Below are 16030 nucleotides of genomic sequence, written 5' to 3' on the forward strand. Positions count from 1 at the left end.
TTAAAAGCAAATGGCAAACCGCCCCAATATCTTTGCCAAGAAAAGTCCAAATGGCTTCATGAAGAGCTGGACATGACTGAAGAATAACCCACCTTGAGTTGTTGTTAAGAGTTGTAAAATTCTTTGTAAACTTTAAAGTGCAATATAAGTGCTAGCAATGATTTTATATACATATATATGTTTTATGTGTGTGTATATATATGTACATATGTATTTATATATAAATGCATGTGTATGTAGGGATTTTCCCTAGGGCTTCTCATGAGACAGCAGGCTAAGTATAAATATACTTAGAGTGTTACAGAATGCTAAGGACCATGGAAATAAACTGGTCAAAGCCAAAGGCCTACTTGGAGAAAGGAAGTTACTTACCCCAAATCACACTGCTAATAATGGACACGGTGAGATATGAACCCTGCTCATCTGACTCCATGACATCTGCTTTTCCTACTACACTGTGCTTCCATTCCTACTGGAATGTTATCTCCTGGAGGGCAGGGACTGTTTCTCTGTGTGCTTGTTTTCGGTAGCCGCCAGTACCCACCGCATTGCCTGGCACATAGCAGGGGCTTAATAAATGTTGTTTAAGGAGGCAGCTAGGTGGGGCAGTGGATAGAGCATCAGCCCTGAAGTCAGGAGGACCTGAGTTCAAATCTGGCCTCAGACACTTAACACTTCCTGGCTGTGTGACTTAACTGGGCAAGTCACTGAATCCCAACTGCCTCAGCCAAAAAAAAAATGTTTCAATCAAGTTTAAACTGCCACAGTAACCTGAGTTTTCCTATAATGACACAAGGTGCCTGCTGATGATCTTCCAGGCACTGAATGGACTCAAACAGAGGCTGAAGAAGCTCTCGGAGGGTTTTATAGAGGGATTCATAAGGCTGATTTGGGGAATTCCTAGTTCTTTCATTTCTGAGAAACTAGGACTTTATCTCACACAGGAACAGAATGATTTAGACTATGTGTAACTAATTGCCTTCCAGATGTTCACATCCCTGTTCTCTATACCCACGTGATTGGTAATAGGTATATCCTAAATCAAAGCTTCTTAAACTGTGGGTCTTGACCCCATATGGGGTTGTGTAATTAATGTGAGGGTCACAAAATTATGATTATTATCAATAAATGTTTAATTTCTATGCTTATTTTATATACCTATCTATATAAGGTTCTGTAAAAATTTCTCAGATGAAAAGGTTTCGCAAGTGGAAAAAGTTTAAAGTTTGTGCTAGACAAAGGGATTTCAGCTGGTCTTGGGTAGACAGAAAAGAGACAAAGAATGGGCCTGATAGCCAAGTGGGGGAGCGGGGTGTCAAGGGGGAGAGAATTAGACTAAGAGATCTTGTTCTTCTCAGCACCACAGACACCAAGGGCAGTAACTATGTTCTCTGCCCCTCAAATTGTTCTCATCTCCAAATTAAACACCCCCAACTTCTCGATGCTCAAAAACCAATTACAGAATGTTGTGACTTCTAGAGTGAACCATTCCCAATTAGCTTAGAGAATCACAGAATGTCAGAGGTGAAAGAAGTGTAGATCATTGCTTAGAGATTTCTGAGAGCATAGAATCTGGGGCAACTAAGTGGTACGGTGGCTAGAACATGGATCTTGGAGTCAAGAAGACTTATTTTCTCCTTTTTTTTAACCTGATTTTTTTGGTGAGGCAATTGGGGCTAAGTGAGTTGGCCAGCATCACATAGCTAGTAAGTATTAAGTGTCTCAGCCTGGATTTTAAACTCAGCTCCTCCTGACTTTAGGAGGTATTCAGAGCCAGTGTTCCATCCATTACCCCAAGCCAAGATTCTTCCTGAGTTCAAATCTGAGTTCAGATACTTACTGGCTATATGACTCTAGGCAAGTCACTTCACCTTGTTTTATCTTAAAAGGAAATGGCCCCAATATTTTTGCTAAGAAAAGTCCAAAAGGCTTCATGAAGAGTTGGACAGACTGAAGAACAACAACAAAGCATAGAATGGCTGAACTGAGAGATGCTTGGGAACCTAGAATGTTAGAGTCAATAAAAGGACATAGAATGGCAGAACTGAGAGATGCTTGGGAACCTAGAATGTTGGAGTCAATAAAAGAGCATAGAATGGCAGAACTGAGAGATGCTTGGGAACCTAGAATGTTGGAGTCAATAAAAGAGCATAGAATGGCAGAACTGAGAGATGCTTGGGAACCTAGAATGTTGGAGTCAATAAAAGAGCATAGAATGGCAGAACTGAGAGATGCTTGGGAACCTAGAATGTTGGAATCAATAAAAGAGCATAGAATGGCAGAACTGAGATATGCTTGGGAATCTAGAATGTTAGAGTCAATAAAAGGACATAGAATGGCAGAACTGAGAGATGCTTGGGAATCTAGAATATTAGAGCCTGAAAGGGGCTGCAGGATACAGAATTCTGACTTGGAAGGGTCCTTAGAACATAAAATATCACAGATTGGTGAGAACTTAAAACATAATGGCAAAGTTGGAGGGACCTTAGAACACAATGCCAGAGCCAGAATGGACCTTAGAATACAAAAGCTGGGAAAACCCACAGAATACAGAATCTGAGGGCTGGGAGGGATCTTAATGGGCACAGAATGCTGAAGCTGGCACAATACTTGAGAGACCATCTTGTCAAACCCTCTTATTTCATAGATTACAACATAACTTCCACCCATCTGTTCAGCAATTCAACTGAACAAGTATAAAGTATACACTCCAGCCCTGTCCTCTGGGGCCAGGTAGGATTAGCCACGTCCAATTCCTTTTCCATGTGACAGCCCTTAAAAGACCTGAAAGCCCCGGTTCCAGGCTAAGCAGCCCCTGCAATCCTACACTCAATCTGCTCAGGACCTGGTCTCTACTTCCCTAATGTTCCTGGTTCTCCTTTTTTGGATGTTCTCCAGTTGGTTCACATCCTTCCTAAAATGGAGCAGTCAGAGCTCATATAATCTCTCAGAAATGACTGGAGCATCATCTTTCTCCCAGAAATGATGATTCTCACGTCAACTCTCAAGCCTCAGACTCCATATTTGTAACATGAGAGGCTTGAACTCCGTCGCCTCTTCCTACTTCTAATTCCATGAGCCTGAGGCTGCCCAAGATCTTGTCGGGTGGGCCAAGGTCACCTTTGGCAAATCAGTGGGCAGAACTCAGTTCTCCCGGATTCTAGCCCTATCCCTAAATGCCCTTACCTCCCTCCCAGGTGGAGGGTGACGGGGCCCTCCCTATCCCTGTGGCCACACAGCGGTATGTTAAATCCTACATACTATGGAGTCACTCAGAAGAAAGACAGCCTCCCCCCACCCCAGGAGATGTTGCTGTTAATAGATTTATCTACAAGCCAAGCAAGGGAGAACTGGCGTTTGAGCTGTCAAACCTTTTTTTCCAGAGCATGGTTCTGCGCTCTGCCAAGTCAGGTCTCATTTCCATTCCCGTTAACAGAGCCCATTAAATCAGGGCAAGGATGTGCTTGTACCTCAAGCTATTTCCAGCTGTCCTGGCGGTGAGCAGCCGAGCAGGTTAAATTAGATCCCACCATGGGCATGGGCCCCATCTAGAATTTGGGCCAGTTTCTGGCCTGCCAATAATCACCTCAGCAGGAGGCATGATTGGGGGGACTAAAATAGGCCCAGAATGTAAATGGACCAGAAAAATTAACTGGAAAGAAATCTTTGCATTTCACGGCCCAAATCAGCCGGTGAGCATGGCGTCTCTAGCTCTATCTTCCTTCTCTCAGGTTGTCCCAGGACTAGAGTGAAGGATTCTTTCCATTATTCTTGGAACTAGTCAAAGTCTGATTAAAGGATGTGTCCTGTGGGAGTACCAGAAATGGGGAGGGGGGCCTAGGCAATCTAGAGAATGAAAAGTTTGGAAAATAAAATCTATTGAGAAAAGCATAGAATGCTGTCTCTCTCTCTCTGTCTCTCTCTCTCTCTTTCTGTCTCTCTCTCTGTCTCTCTGTCTGTCTGTCTATCTGTCTGTCTGACTGTCTGTCTGTCTCTCTCTCCTTTATATCTGAAAGGGAAGAGTTATTGTCATGGAGAAATCTGTAAGGTGGCCAGATGTCTTTAAAAGTCTTAAAGATTATTTGAGGAAGGACAATGATGATTTATCTTCATCTTGAAATAAAATGATTTCAGGACCCAAGATTTCAGCAGGTTAGAATGATGGGCCCAAACGCAATTTGAAAAGAAATGGAATAACAATAAATGGGAAAGCCTACATTTTGGTGCAGTTGATGTATGGATAGAGCACAAGATCCAGGAGCTGGGAAGACCTGATTTTGAAAGTGGTTTCAGATATTTACTAGCTTGGGCAAATCACTCAACTTTTGTCTGCCTCAGTTTCTTCATCTGTGAAATGAGCATAACAACAGCATTCCCCTCCCAGGTAAATGAAGGTGATAATTGTAAAACGCTTTACAAACTTTAAAACATTATGTAAAGGCTGGTATTATTTATTCGGAGAAAAACATCACAGTTCAAGTAAAAAGGGCCTAGGGGGTTGAAAAGATTTAATTTGGATATGAGTCAACAGTAGGATGCAACAGCCAGATATGCTAATATGTTCTTCAGCTATATTAATAAAAGTAGATTATCTTGAATGAGATAAAGGATGGAACCAAAGCTTTCTGCTTTTATCAGGTCATATGTAGAATCTTAGATTGGGTTCAGGGTATCACAGCTTAGTTAAGGCCAGCTGAGGGCAGTTGGGGGGAATGGGAGAGCCGTTCCAGAACGGCTTGGCTTGGGGGGAGGCAGGATTTCACATAATGACTCTAAGGTTGTTATATGAAAGAGAGATTCGGTTTCCTTTGCTTGTCCTCAGGGACAGAATTAAGACTAGCAGACAGAAGGTGCACAGGGCCACAGTGAGGGGTGCAAGGAGACTTCCCTAAGACTCATACACAAAAGGAGGACGGGGTGTCTCAGGAGACAGTTGGTCTCTGTGCCTGGGGGCCTTCAGTGGCAGCTGGTCTGCCACTGGTTTCAGAGATGTCCTGACCTGTCACAGGCTGAACCAGATGCCCTCTGAAGCTCCTGTCAAATCTGAGATCCAAAACGTCAGGCTGAGGCATTGAAGCAGAAGGTGGAGGGAGGGATGCTCTGTCAGAGATGCTCTGGAGCGGATCGCATTCTTCAGAAAGGGAGTTTTAGGTGGTGAGTCTCCAGATCACTTCCTACTCAAGGATTCCCTGTCCATGTTCCTAAGCACAGAAGGCCTTTGTCTCCTTGGGGGGCTTCCGTATTCTAAGAGGGCTCTGAGTGAGAGGTCAGGAAGAACTGCAGGACAAGGAAGATACTCAAAGTCTCAAATGCTTCTGAATCCTCCCCATTTGCACCAGGTGAATGCTTCTCCTGATGCTTCAACCTCCCCCCACCATCACCCAAAAAGGATAACTCTACCTTCATTCATACATGTGCCTGCTGTTTTTTCCCAATAGACTGTGACAGACAAGGACTGTTTCTGTTTTTTCTTTGTATCCCCTGGGACTTAGCACAGTGCTTGGCACATTTTGTTGTTCAGTCATTTCGGTCATGTCCAACTCTTTGTGATCTCATTTGGGGTTTTCTTTCTTTTTAAAAAATGTTTATTTATTTAATATTTTAATTTTCCCCAGTTACCCAGAAATGGAGTTTTCTTTCAAAGATACTGGAGGAGTTTGTCATTTCCTTCTCTAGTTCATTTTACAGATGTAGAAACTGAGGCAGAGTGAAGGGACTTGCCCAGGGTCACCCAGTTAGTAAGTGTTTGAGTCAAGAATGGAACTTAGGAAGATGCATCTTACTGACTTCAGAGCCAGCATTCTATCCAATGTGTCACCTCATTGTCCATGCTTGGCACAGACCAGGAATTTAATAACTGATGATTGATTGGATCCTCTGAAATCCCTCCACAGGCCTTTTTTGAAAATAGAAGTCATGGTTACAGAGCTAAAAAGGACCTTGGAAGCTATTTCTAATTTAATGCTCTCATTAAAAAAATAATTTTCCATTAATATGTTTGTTCTTATATTCTTCCCCCTCCCCCTTAGGGAGTATCATCCCATATAACAAAGAATTTCCAGTCCTCTTATTTTACAGATCAAGAACTTGAGGCCCCCCAAAAGAAAATATTATTAAGGGGGGAGAAGGAAATTGAGGTCCAAAATGGTGACTTGGTAGGAGTGGTTATGGACAAAAAGCTTTGTGTCTGGTGAGATGATGGACACATCTGCCCTGTCTCTGCCTTCCCACCGGAAGCCTTTCCAGCCAGGCAGCACCTACAGAGTGTGTAGCTTCCTGAGAAAGCAGTTAAGAACCCAGATAAACTGGGGGGCTCTAAGGAGACTTCAGGGGAGCTTCACTTCTAGATTTTCAAAATATATACTATACTAGCAAAATCCTAAGTGTGGCTCGATGATGTGTATACACACTATCTACATAGTTTAGTTGTATATGTACACATACATTTGTGTACATGAGTATAAATGTGTAGCCATACACAAACATACATGCACATATGTGTAACACATATGAGTTAAGAGAGGGGGTGGAGGGAGAGACAGAGAGAAAAAAAGAGAGTGAAAGAGAGAGTGAGAGAGACAGAGACAGAGAGACACACACACAGAGACAGAGAGATAGAGACAGAAAGAGAGAGACAGAGAGAGAGAGAGAGACAGAGACAGAGACAGAGAGATAGAGACAGAAAGACAGAGACAGAGAGAGACAGAGACAGAGACAGAGAGACATATACAGAGAGAAAAACAGAGACACAGAGAGACAGAGACACAGAGAGAGTGAGAGAGACAGAGACGGAGTGAGAGAGACAGAGATAGAGAGACAAATACAGAGACATACACACAGAAAGGCAGGGAGACAGAGAGAGAGAGACAGAGAGAGAGAGAGAGAGAGAGAGATTGAGTGAGAGAGACAGAGACAGAGAGAGACACACAGACACACACATACAGAAAGGCAGGGAGACAGAGAGACACACACACAAGAGACAGAGAGAGACAGAGAGAGACAGAGACAGAGACACACACACACAGAGACAGAGAGAGAGAGACAGAGAGACAGAGACAGAGACAGAGAGACAAAGAGAGAGACAGAGAAAGAGAGAGACAGAGTTGCCTTCTCTATGTTTCCCCCTGCTAGAATGCAAGGTATCTGAGGGCAGGAGCTAGCTCACTTTTACCCTTGTATCCCCGGTAACCAGCCCTCGCTCTAGCTAACAGTCGGTGTTTAATTAGTTCTCGCGGAGCCAACAAATAGCCCCTGACGTAGAGGTCACAGCTGGAGGCAGCTCCTCCCACTTTCGGAGGCTAACTGGCCAAGGGATTGAGGGGCGTCCTTAGCCAGTGCGCGCACCTGCCCCTCAGCCTCTCGGCTAACGCGGCGCCCTGGGAGCTGGTCTCGCTCCTACGGCAAAGCCCCCCCGGAGCGCCCCTCTTCTCCCCCCGCCCCCGAAGATGCGCTCTCCGGCCCGGCCGGCTCCTGCGGGCTGAGCCCTGGGGCATCTCTCTCAGACTGTCAGTCCGCGTGCGCAGTCAGGCTGAGGCAGCCCGAGCAGCCCCCTCGGGAAAGCTCTCCGGCTCTTCGGGCACTTCTCCCAGTTCCCGGTGCCCCCCGAGCCCACCCCCAGCCGCCCCACACACAAGCGCGAGTTTCCTTTCTGTTTCGGGGGCTGGATTCCCCCCCTCCCACCAGAGGGGCAGCCACGTTTCCCGGCTGCCACTGGAGCAGTGTGACCCCCGCCCCGCCGCCCCGAAGGGCCCAGGGGGAGGACTTGCCTTTCTAGCGAAGATGGGGTTGCCCGAGATCTTGGAGAGATGCAGGAACTCCAGGTGCAGGGAGCCGAACTCTGCCAGGATGCTGCTGCCCAGAGACGCCCAGCCCCAGGTCCTGCTGACGCCGCTGGGGAGACAGAAACAGCTGCCATCATCATCATCGCCATCGCCCGCTTGCTTCCTCCCCGGGCCCACCGCTCTTCTCCCCTTACCAGGCTGCCTCCAGAGAGCCAATGGTCACTTTCGGCTCTCCCCGTTGTGACCTTATGACCAACCATAAGTGGTATGGAGTGTAAAAAATAATCCTACCCATTCTACAAATGAGCAAACTGAGAGCAGTCACTTGTCTAAGCTCCTAGAGAGAATCCGAGGATAATAATCACAGCTGCCCATTCTCAAGATGACCATATGTTTACATCTATTCTCATTTAATTCTTTCAATGACTATATGAGTCAACGACTACAAGGATTATTATACCCATTTAACAGATGAGAAAACTGAGTCTCAGAGATAAAGTCAAAGTGGTAGAGATACCTGATCTACCTTTGAGTTCTTAACATGACCCGGCCTGTTCAGCTGTTGCTTCCACAAAGGTTGAAGGGGTCCAAAGTTAGAAGAATGGAAGCCAGCAGCATTGGGATGGCCGCCTCTCACAGGCTCTGCTAAATTAATCAGGGTACAGATCCCAAGCCCTCTCTTCTATCTAATACCCCTGGCAGCCAAGTCTCCCGTTGCCATCAGTCATCCACTTGCTCAAAATCCCCGACTCACCTTATGAGAGTCTATTTGACCAAGGGGAAAAGGCAAAAATCTAACAAACATTTACTGAATACCCATTATTTATTTATAATTAGACAGTGTGGGGTAGTGAAAAGGACCTTAGGCTCATTAGTCAAAATACCTGGGTTCAAGTCCAGGCTTCAATATTTACTGACTTCGTTGTGTTATGATAGTCATAAGATTAGTTGATCAGGTTCTCTAACTCCAGACTTTGTGTTTTTTCCACTTCCTTAAATTGCCTTTTCAAGTCACTTCATTTCTCTGGGCCTCAGTTTTCTCATCTGTAAATTGGCAATAGTAACTAACACTTATAGAATCGCCTTCACAGGGTTGTCAGCAGGATCTAATGAGATAAAATATTAAAAATATCTCAGGAATAGCAGAATCCATGTAAATGTGAATTATTAGATACAAAGTCTGTTCTTATAGTAAATAATTGAATAAATACTGATTTATACTTTGGGCAAAGCCCTATGTTGGATCTGAGGTGACAAAAATGAAAGTTTCTTGCCTTCAAGGAGTACACAATTTAATCCAGGGTTTATGGTGCTCATAAAAGAAGGAAAGGAAATAAGCATTTATTAAGTACCTACTATGTACAAGGCACTTTACAAATGTTATGTTGATTCTCACAACAACCCCAAGAAACAGGTCCTATTATTAACCCCATTTTGTTATTGTTCAGTCTTTTTTTTTTCAGTCATGTCCAACTCTTCATGACCCTATTTGGGTTTTTTTTTATTTTTTTTTTGGCAAAAATACTGTAGCAGTTTGCCATTTCCTTCTGCAACTCATTTTACAGATGAGGAAACTGAGGCAAACAGGTGTCATAACTAGTAAAAGTATCTGAGGCATGATTTGAACTCATGAAAACGAGTCTTCTTATTCCAAGACCAGTGCTCTATCCATTGTAGCACCTACCTGTCCTAAAATGAATTAACTCCATTTGGGTCTTTTTTTTTTTTTTTGACAAAAATACTGGAGTGGCTTACGATTTTCCTTCTCTAGCTCATTTTTACAGTTGGGGAAATGGAGGTAGAGTTAAGTGACTTTCCCAGAATTGCACAACTAGTATTTTAAGCTATATTTGAACTCTGGTCCTCCTGACTCCAGGCCTGGAGCTCTATCCACTGTGCTAACCAGCTGCCTCTCTCTATTTCTCTTTACACACTGCTAAATAGAGCTGAACAAATCATAAAACCATGGTGACTGGGTCCACTTCAAATTAATGTTACTTAATCTCATCTGGGACCTTCTTGCTAATTGTTCCTTATCCCACTCATCCCAGCAGCTCTTTCAAACCTTCTTAAGCTTCCATGGCATCCCTTCCCTCCACCTGCCACTGAAGAGCTCACCTCCTACTTACCTAAAAAAAGAGACTTTTCTGCCGAGAGAGAGTGCTCCCCTTCTCCCCTCCTCCTCATCTCATGTCATTCAGGCACCTTCCTCCACCATCTCCTCCTTCAGTCCTTCTCGATAAGGGGAACCCCTCTACATGTGCCTCTGATCTCCTGCTCTTCTGTTTCTCCGCAGATTGCCCCCTCACCCCTCAATCCTTCCAGGCTTTAGCAAATCTTCAAACTCTGGATTCTTCCTCTGCTGCCTACAAGCATACCCACGTCTTCTCCCTAACCTGTATAAACCCTAACTTGTGTGCACCAGAGTCGCTCCTCTGTATCTCACTTTTCTTTCTTGATTAAACTCCTGGGAATGTTATCTGGGCTAAGGATGTCCACCAGCAGTGAGATGGTGCCAAAATGGATGGAGCGCTGGACCTGGTGTCAAGAAGAATCATCCTGAGTTCAACATCAGACACTTATTAGTTGAGTGACTTCTAGTCAGTCACTTAATCCTGTTTGCCTCAGTTTCCTCATTTGTAAAATGAGTTGGAGAAAGAAATGGCAAAGCAGTATCTCTGCCAAGAAAATCCCAAATGGGGTCAAGAAAACTTATAAATGACTGAACAAAAAGCTTCTTAACTCAGCATAATCCATCTTAGGTCAACCAAAGTGCTCCCTCCAAAGCTTACCCAATGAGCCCTTAATTGGATTTTTCTCAGCTTTATCCTTTTATGTTTTCTGCAGACTGTAACACAGTTAACCATCATTTCTTCCTGGATATTCTCTCCCACCAAAGTTGTTGTGACACTGCTCTCTTCTGCATCTCCTAATTCTCTGACCTTTCCTCTTCCCCTTCTTCTGGATGAAGAAATCCTATTTGGGGGCATTCCCTAGAACTCTGTCCTTTTTTTCATTTTCTTCTATATTCTTTCATGTGATGATCTTATCAGTTCCCTTGGATTCAACTGTCATTTCTATAGAAGTGATTTCTAGATCTAAATACTCGGCCCTAGTCTGTTCTAGGCTCCAGCTACCTCTTGGACATCCTGAATGGAACTTCCCACAGGCATGTCAAACTATGTTCAGAACAGACTTCTAGCTCCCTTTCCCCAGCCTGTCCCCCTTCCTTACTTTCTTCTTACTATTGAGGTACCACCATTTTCCCCAGTGTCCTCCGTGGATCCTCACTCACACTCAATATGTTGTCAGATTTTTAATTTTTACTTTCATGACATCTTTACCACACTTGCCCCTCTCTATCCTCCCACAGCCATCACCCTCATTCAGTTCTTTTAATTGTCCCTTTACCTCATAACTCCTTCCCGGCCAATCTAAACATTCCTTGAGTGCCAAAGTGATCTTCCTAAAGTACGGGTCTGTTATCACCCCCCCCCCCCACACACACATACACTTAATAAACTCTGGGAGCTTCCTGTTAACTCCAGATCAAATATAGATTTCCCCATTTGACTTCCAAAGCCTGGATTCCTTGGATCAGCCTGTCTTTCCAGACTTTTGGCTCCTTAATCCCCTTCACATACTGCATCCAGTAATACTGGGCTTCTGGCTGTGTCTCCAATATGGCTTGCTCCTGACTCCAGGCCTTTTTACTGGCCGGGTCTCATGTCTTCAGTCCTCTCCCTGGGCTCCTCTGCTCCCTAGATTTTCTGGCATCCTTCAAGATTCACCTCTGGAGAACATTTTCCATGTTGCTTCTACTGCTAGCAACTTCTTGCTAGGATCCCACATGTAAATATTCATTTGTGAGCTCTTTGAAGCAGAAGGATGTCATAGAGAATGTTTAGTGCAGTTCTTCACATGTAGCCAGCTCTTAATTAATGATTGTTAAGGGATTGGTATTCTTTGTTCTAGCATTCTACATTCTAAGATTCCTTCCTGCTTTGTAGTTTCCATTCTAAGGTTCCTTCCTGCTCTGATATTTTTCCATTTTAAGATTCCTTCCTGCTCTGATATTTTTCCATTCTAAGATTCCTTCCTGCTCTGATAGTTTTCTATTCTAAAGCTCCTTCCTGCTCTGACATTCTCTGTCCTAAATTCTCTCTCAGCTCCGACATTCTGTGTTCTAAGGTTCCTTCCTGCTCCGACATTCTCTGTCCTAAATTCTCTCCCAGCTCCGACATTTTGTGTTCTAAGGTTCCTTGCTGCTTTGTTACTGTGTGATTTGACAGGAGCTGGTTGACTTTGGAAGCCAGGACCAAGCATGAAAGAAATCAGGATCTCTGAGTGCCCACATCCCCCGTCTCTATAAACCATTCTCCATCTTGCCTCTTCTTAAAAGGAAGGCCACAGGACACTAAGAACTGACTGGGGAAGAAGGCTGGAAGAATACAACATTGATAAAAAACAGTAACAATAAGCAAGCACTTTAATGCACATCCAGCTTTTCAAAGGACTTCACTTCTGCTACTTCCCCTCATTCCAGGGGAGTATAAAAGTAGCAACATCACTAATTAGCTTTGCAGACAGGAGGCAGAGTAGGAGGCTGAGAGGCTGGAGATTCAGAAGCGAGGCCAGAGTTAGATCCCACGGGGCTGGCCACTTCTTTCCTGCAGGCTGCTATTCGCTGTTTTTAGAATCAAAAGATCTTAAAGACTGGTCCTTGCACAGAATCAAAAGCCCCAAAAAAGAATCTCTGTCCCTGGTACCACCCTGTCACAAGCCACAGACTAAATGGAATATTGGAGTTGGAGTCAGCTTTGTAATCCAGGTCAGAGACAGGAAAGTCTGAATTGGAAGGGGTTCTAGAGCACAGAATGTCAGAGAGGGGAGGGTCTTTAGAACAGAGAAAGAGAGAATTGGAAGGGTCCTGAAAACACTGAAAATCAGAGCTGGGAGGGCCCATAGAACCCAGGAGGTCAGAGCTGGGAAGGCCCTTAGAACCCAGGAGGTCAGAGCTGGGAGAGCCCTTAGAACCCAGGAGGTCAGAGCTGGGAGGGCCCTTAGAATGTAGAATGACAAACTAGGAGGAGTTTTAGAACAAAAAAATAGGGTTCTCGTCTCTATTTGTATCCTCCATGCTTGGCACACAGAAAGCACTTAATAAATGCCCATTCATTCATTCAAACAGTAAGAATGATCCCTCATCGAATCATTCCTATTATTTATATTGTTGTAATTATACATATTGTCTTGTGTATTCTGCTTACTTCACTCTGCATAAGTTCTCATAAGTCTTCCATGTTACTTATAATTTTTCATGTTATTATTTCTATATTTTCATATAACACAACTTGTTTGGTCATTTTCCAGTTGATAGGAAACTGATTTTGTCTCCAATGCTGCCCTGCATTTTTGTATACATATAAAATTAAATTTATGGAGTGATTTAGGAAAAAAAAAAAAGAATGATCCCTCATCACAGAGAAGCTTCTTCCATTGGGAAGGAGTTTGAACTGCATTGATGCAAATGATGGATTTGGAGCCAGAGGACCTTCATTTAAACCTCACTTCTGCTATTTTCTACCCATGTGATCATGGGAAAATCTTTTTTTTTTCTGAGTATCTGTCTTTTCCTTTGTAAAATGAGAGGGTAGGACTAGACAGGATCCATTTAGCTTAGAGTCCTGTGATTCCATGACCTGTCTCCTCCTTCCTATCACGGTCAGCTCCCATCTGGTGTTTTGTGTACAATTTCGGGAGCCATCTTTTAGGAAGGACAAAGGAGGGTGGTGAGCACCTTTCTCAAATGGGTGCTACATTTAGATCATTTGAAGATGCTTGGGATATTTAGCCTGTGCAAGTATGAAAGGATGGGGGAAGGAGGAGACACACACATATTCTGCCTTTAAGGCTGTCTGGTGGAAGAAGGATCAGTTTTGTTCTTTTGGTCCCCAGAGCAGAAATAGAGACAAATCATGGAAGGCATATTTAGGCTTGTGGTCAGGGAAAACGTTCAAAAGTTGACCCAAAAGCTGCTTTGGGAAGAAGTGAGTTCCCTGATCCCCAAATATGGATAGCCATGTATGGGATCCAGGAATCCCCTTTTAGTGCCCTAGGGAAGTGGAAAGGGATCAATAGTGTGACTGTGTCAAATAGGTCTCAGCCCAGGGGTTGACACCTGGCTGGTTCGGTATCTGAAGGGATGGGATGGGGGCTGGAGGAGGTTTCCAGAGAGGCTGCAGCTGGAGGTGGGGCTGGAGGAACAGGGAACAGAGCTCTCATCTCCCCATATACCACACCCAGTCCAATAAGACCCTCCTTTCCAAGTTCCCAGCAGGGCAGGCTGCTAATGGGGATTCTGCCTTCAGATTTCAGCTGGAGCTGAACAGGTCAGGGAGCCTTCAGTGAATAATTGATGCTGCCTGTGGTAATGAGGATTCCAAGGAAATTTCAAAGTAAAAGACAACTAAGCAGCCTTTGGTTTTTACATTCGTTGGTATAGCACCTTCCTCCCCAATACAGGCTGTTCCCAAGGAGGAGCCCTGATTTAGCCATAAAGATGACAGCTAGGGAATCCAAACAGCAAAACGGGAGGGGAGCACTCTTCTGCAAAACATACAAAAGTGGCTTCTGAGGTCTTCCCTACTTCCTTTTCAACCATATCAGTGGCGGAAGAAGCATCACACAATAATTAGGAGGAACTTTGAACGTGAAGGGAGAGACCTGGATTTGAGACCCCCAGCTCTGAAACTACTCTTGGTGTGACCTGGGCCAAGCCATGGGAACCCTTTGAGATTCAGTGTCTTTAACTTACAAAGGACATAATCCATCTTCCTACCTACCTCAGAATTGTAAGAAAAGTACTTTGTAAATCTTTAAGATCTATGGAAATGTAAATCATCATCATCATTATTATATTACTATTATTATTAATGCCTGGCAGCCCAGCTGTTTCATAAGTCCCTTTTGTGGCTTCTATTCCAGAGATGGGTAAATGTGATGACTGCTACTGCCTGAGTCCCCTCCAAACCCCGCCCTCTCTCAGGAGAGTCCCCTTCCACACGGAGAGGGGCAAGGGCAGGAAATTTCAGATGCAGTTGGACAAAAATGGCCTAACCTGGTTCCGCCTGACCCAGAGGAGCTGCTCAGCTCTCCCCCTCTCCAGCCTGAATGAAGCTTCTTGTGAGGGATTATTATACCAGCTGCTGCCCAAGGCACAGGGCCATAGATAAAGAGCAGAAGAATGCTTGAAAGGGCATCTAGTACAACCCTCTTGTTTTATAGGTGAGAAAATCGAAGACTAAAAAGGTAGAATGGTTTGTCCAAAGCCAAACTGGTATCACAGAAGCAGGATTTGAATTCAACTCTGATAGTGAATCTAGAGCTGTCTCTCCTCTGAAGCAGCAAGGTATGGCACCTGGTTAAGGGTTAAGCCTGGTATCCCAAAGGCTTGAGTCCAATTTCATCTCAGTCTCTTTTTAGCTGTGTGACTCAGTGTATGTCCCTTCAAATTTTGGTTGCCTCAGTTTCCTCAACTGTAAAATAGAAAATAACTGCAAACATCCATGTTGTAGGACGATCGATTCTTATGAATGTGACTCCTTCCAACAATGAGATGATGGATGCCAGCTGCAGTGATCTTGTGATGAAGAGAGCCATCTACACCCAGAGAGAGGACTGTGGGAACTGAATATGGACCACACCATAGCATTCGCACTCTTTGTTGTTTGTTTTCTTACTCATTTTCTTTCCTTTCATTTTCTTTCCTTTTTGATCTGATTTTTCTTGTGCAGCAAGAGAACTGTATAAGTGTTTACACATATTGGATTTAACATTATTTTAACATGGATAACATATGTTAAATTGCTTGCCATTTAGGGGAGGGGGGAAGGAGGAGAGAATCTGAAACACAAGGCTATGCAAGGGTCAATGTTGAAAAATTATCTGTGCATATGTTTTGAAAATGAAAAGCTTTAAAAAAAGAAAAGAAAAGAACTGCAAAATGAGGGATTAATAATAGCACCTATCGCTCAGGTTGTGAGGATCAAATGAGATGATATTTGTAAAGTATTTGGTCCAATGCCTGGTTCATAGTAAGTGATAAATGCTTCTTTCCCCCCCTTTCTCCCTTCCTTCTCCCCGACTTCTCTATGGATTTTTCAGGACACAGAAAACTACTGGCCTGTAAGCGGGTACTCTCCTCAGAGCAAATTATTATCATCAGTCACTCTATATTATATTACATA

The 16030-nt window shown here is 44.0% G+C and overlaps 1 protein-coding gene across 1 annotated transcript in view; it reads right to left on the minus strand.

Moving 5' to 3' along the window:
• MAN1C1 (mannosidase alpha class 1C member 1) overlaps positions 1–16030 on the minus strand; it is a 212015-nt gene that overhangs the window by 23737 nt on the left and 172248 nt on the right. The window contains exon 6 of the mRNA XM_051988207.1: positions 7767–7890. Coding sequence (XP_051844167.1) covers positions 7767–7890 — 124 coding nt within the window. The remainder of the gene's footprint in view (positions 1–7766; positions 7891–16030) is intronic.

The sequence above is a fragment of the Antechinus flavipes genome, chromosome 3 (genome assembly GCF_016432865.1).
Source record: "Antechinus flavipes isolate AdamAnt ecotype Samford, QLD, Australia chromosome 3, AdamAnt_v2, whole genome shotgun sequence".
Taxonomy (NCBI): Eukaryota; Metazoa; Chordata; class Mammalia; order Dasyuromorphia; family Dasyuridae; genus Antechinus; species Antechinus flavipes.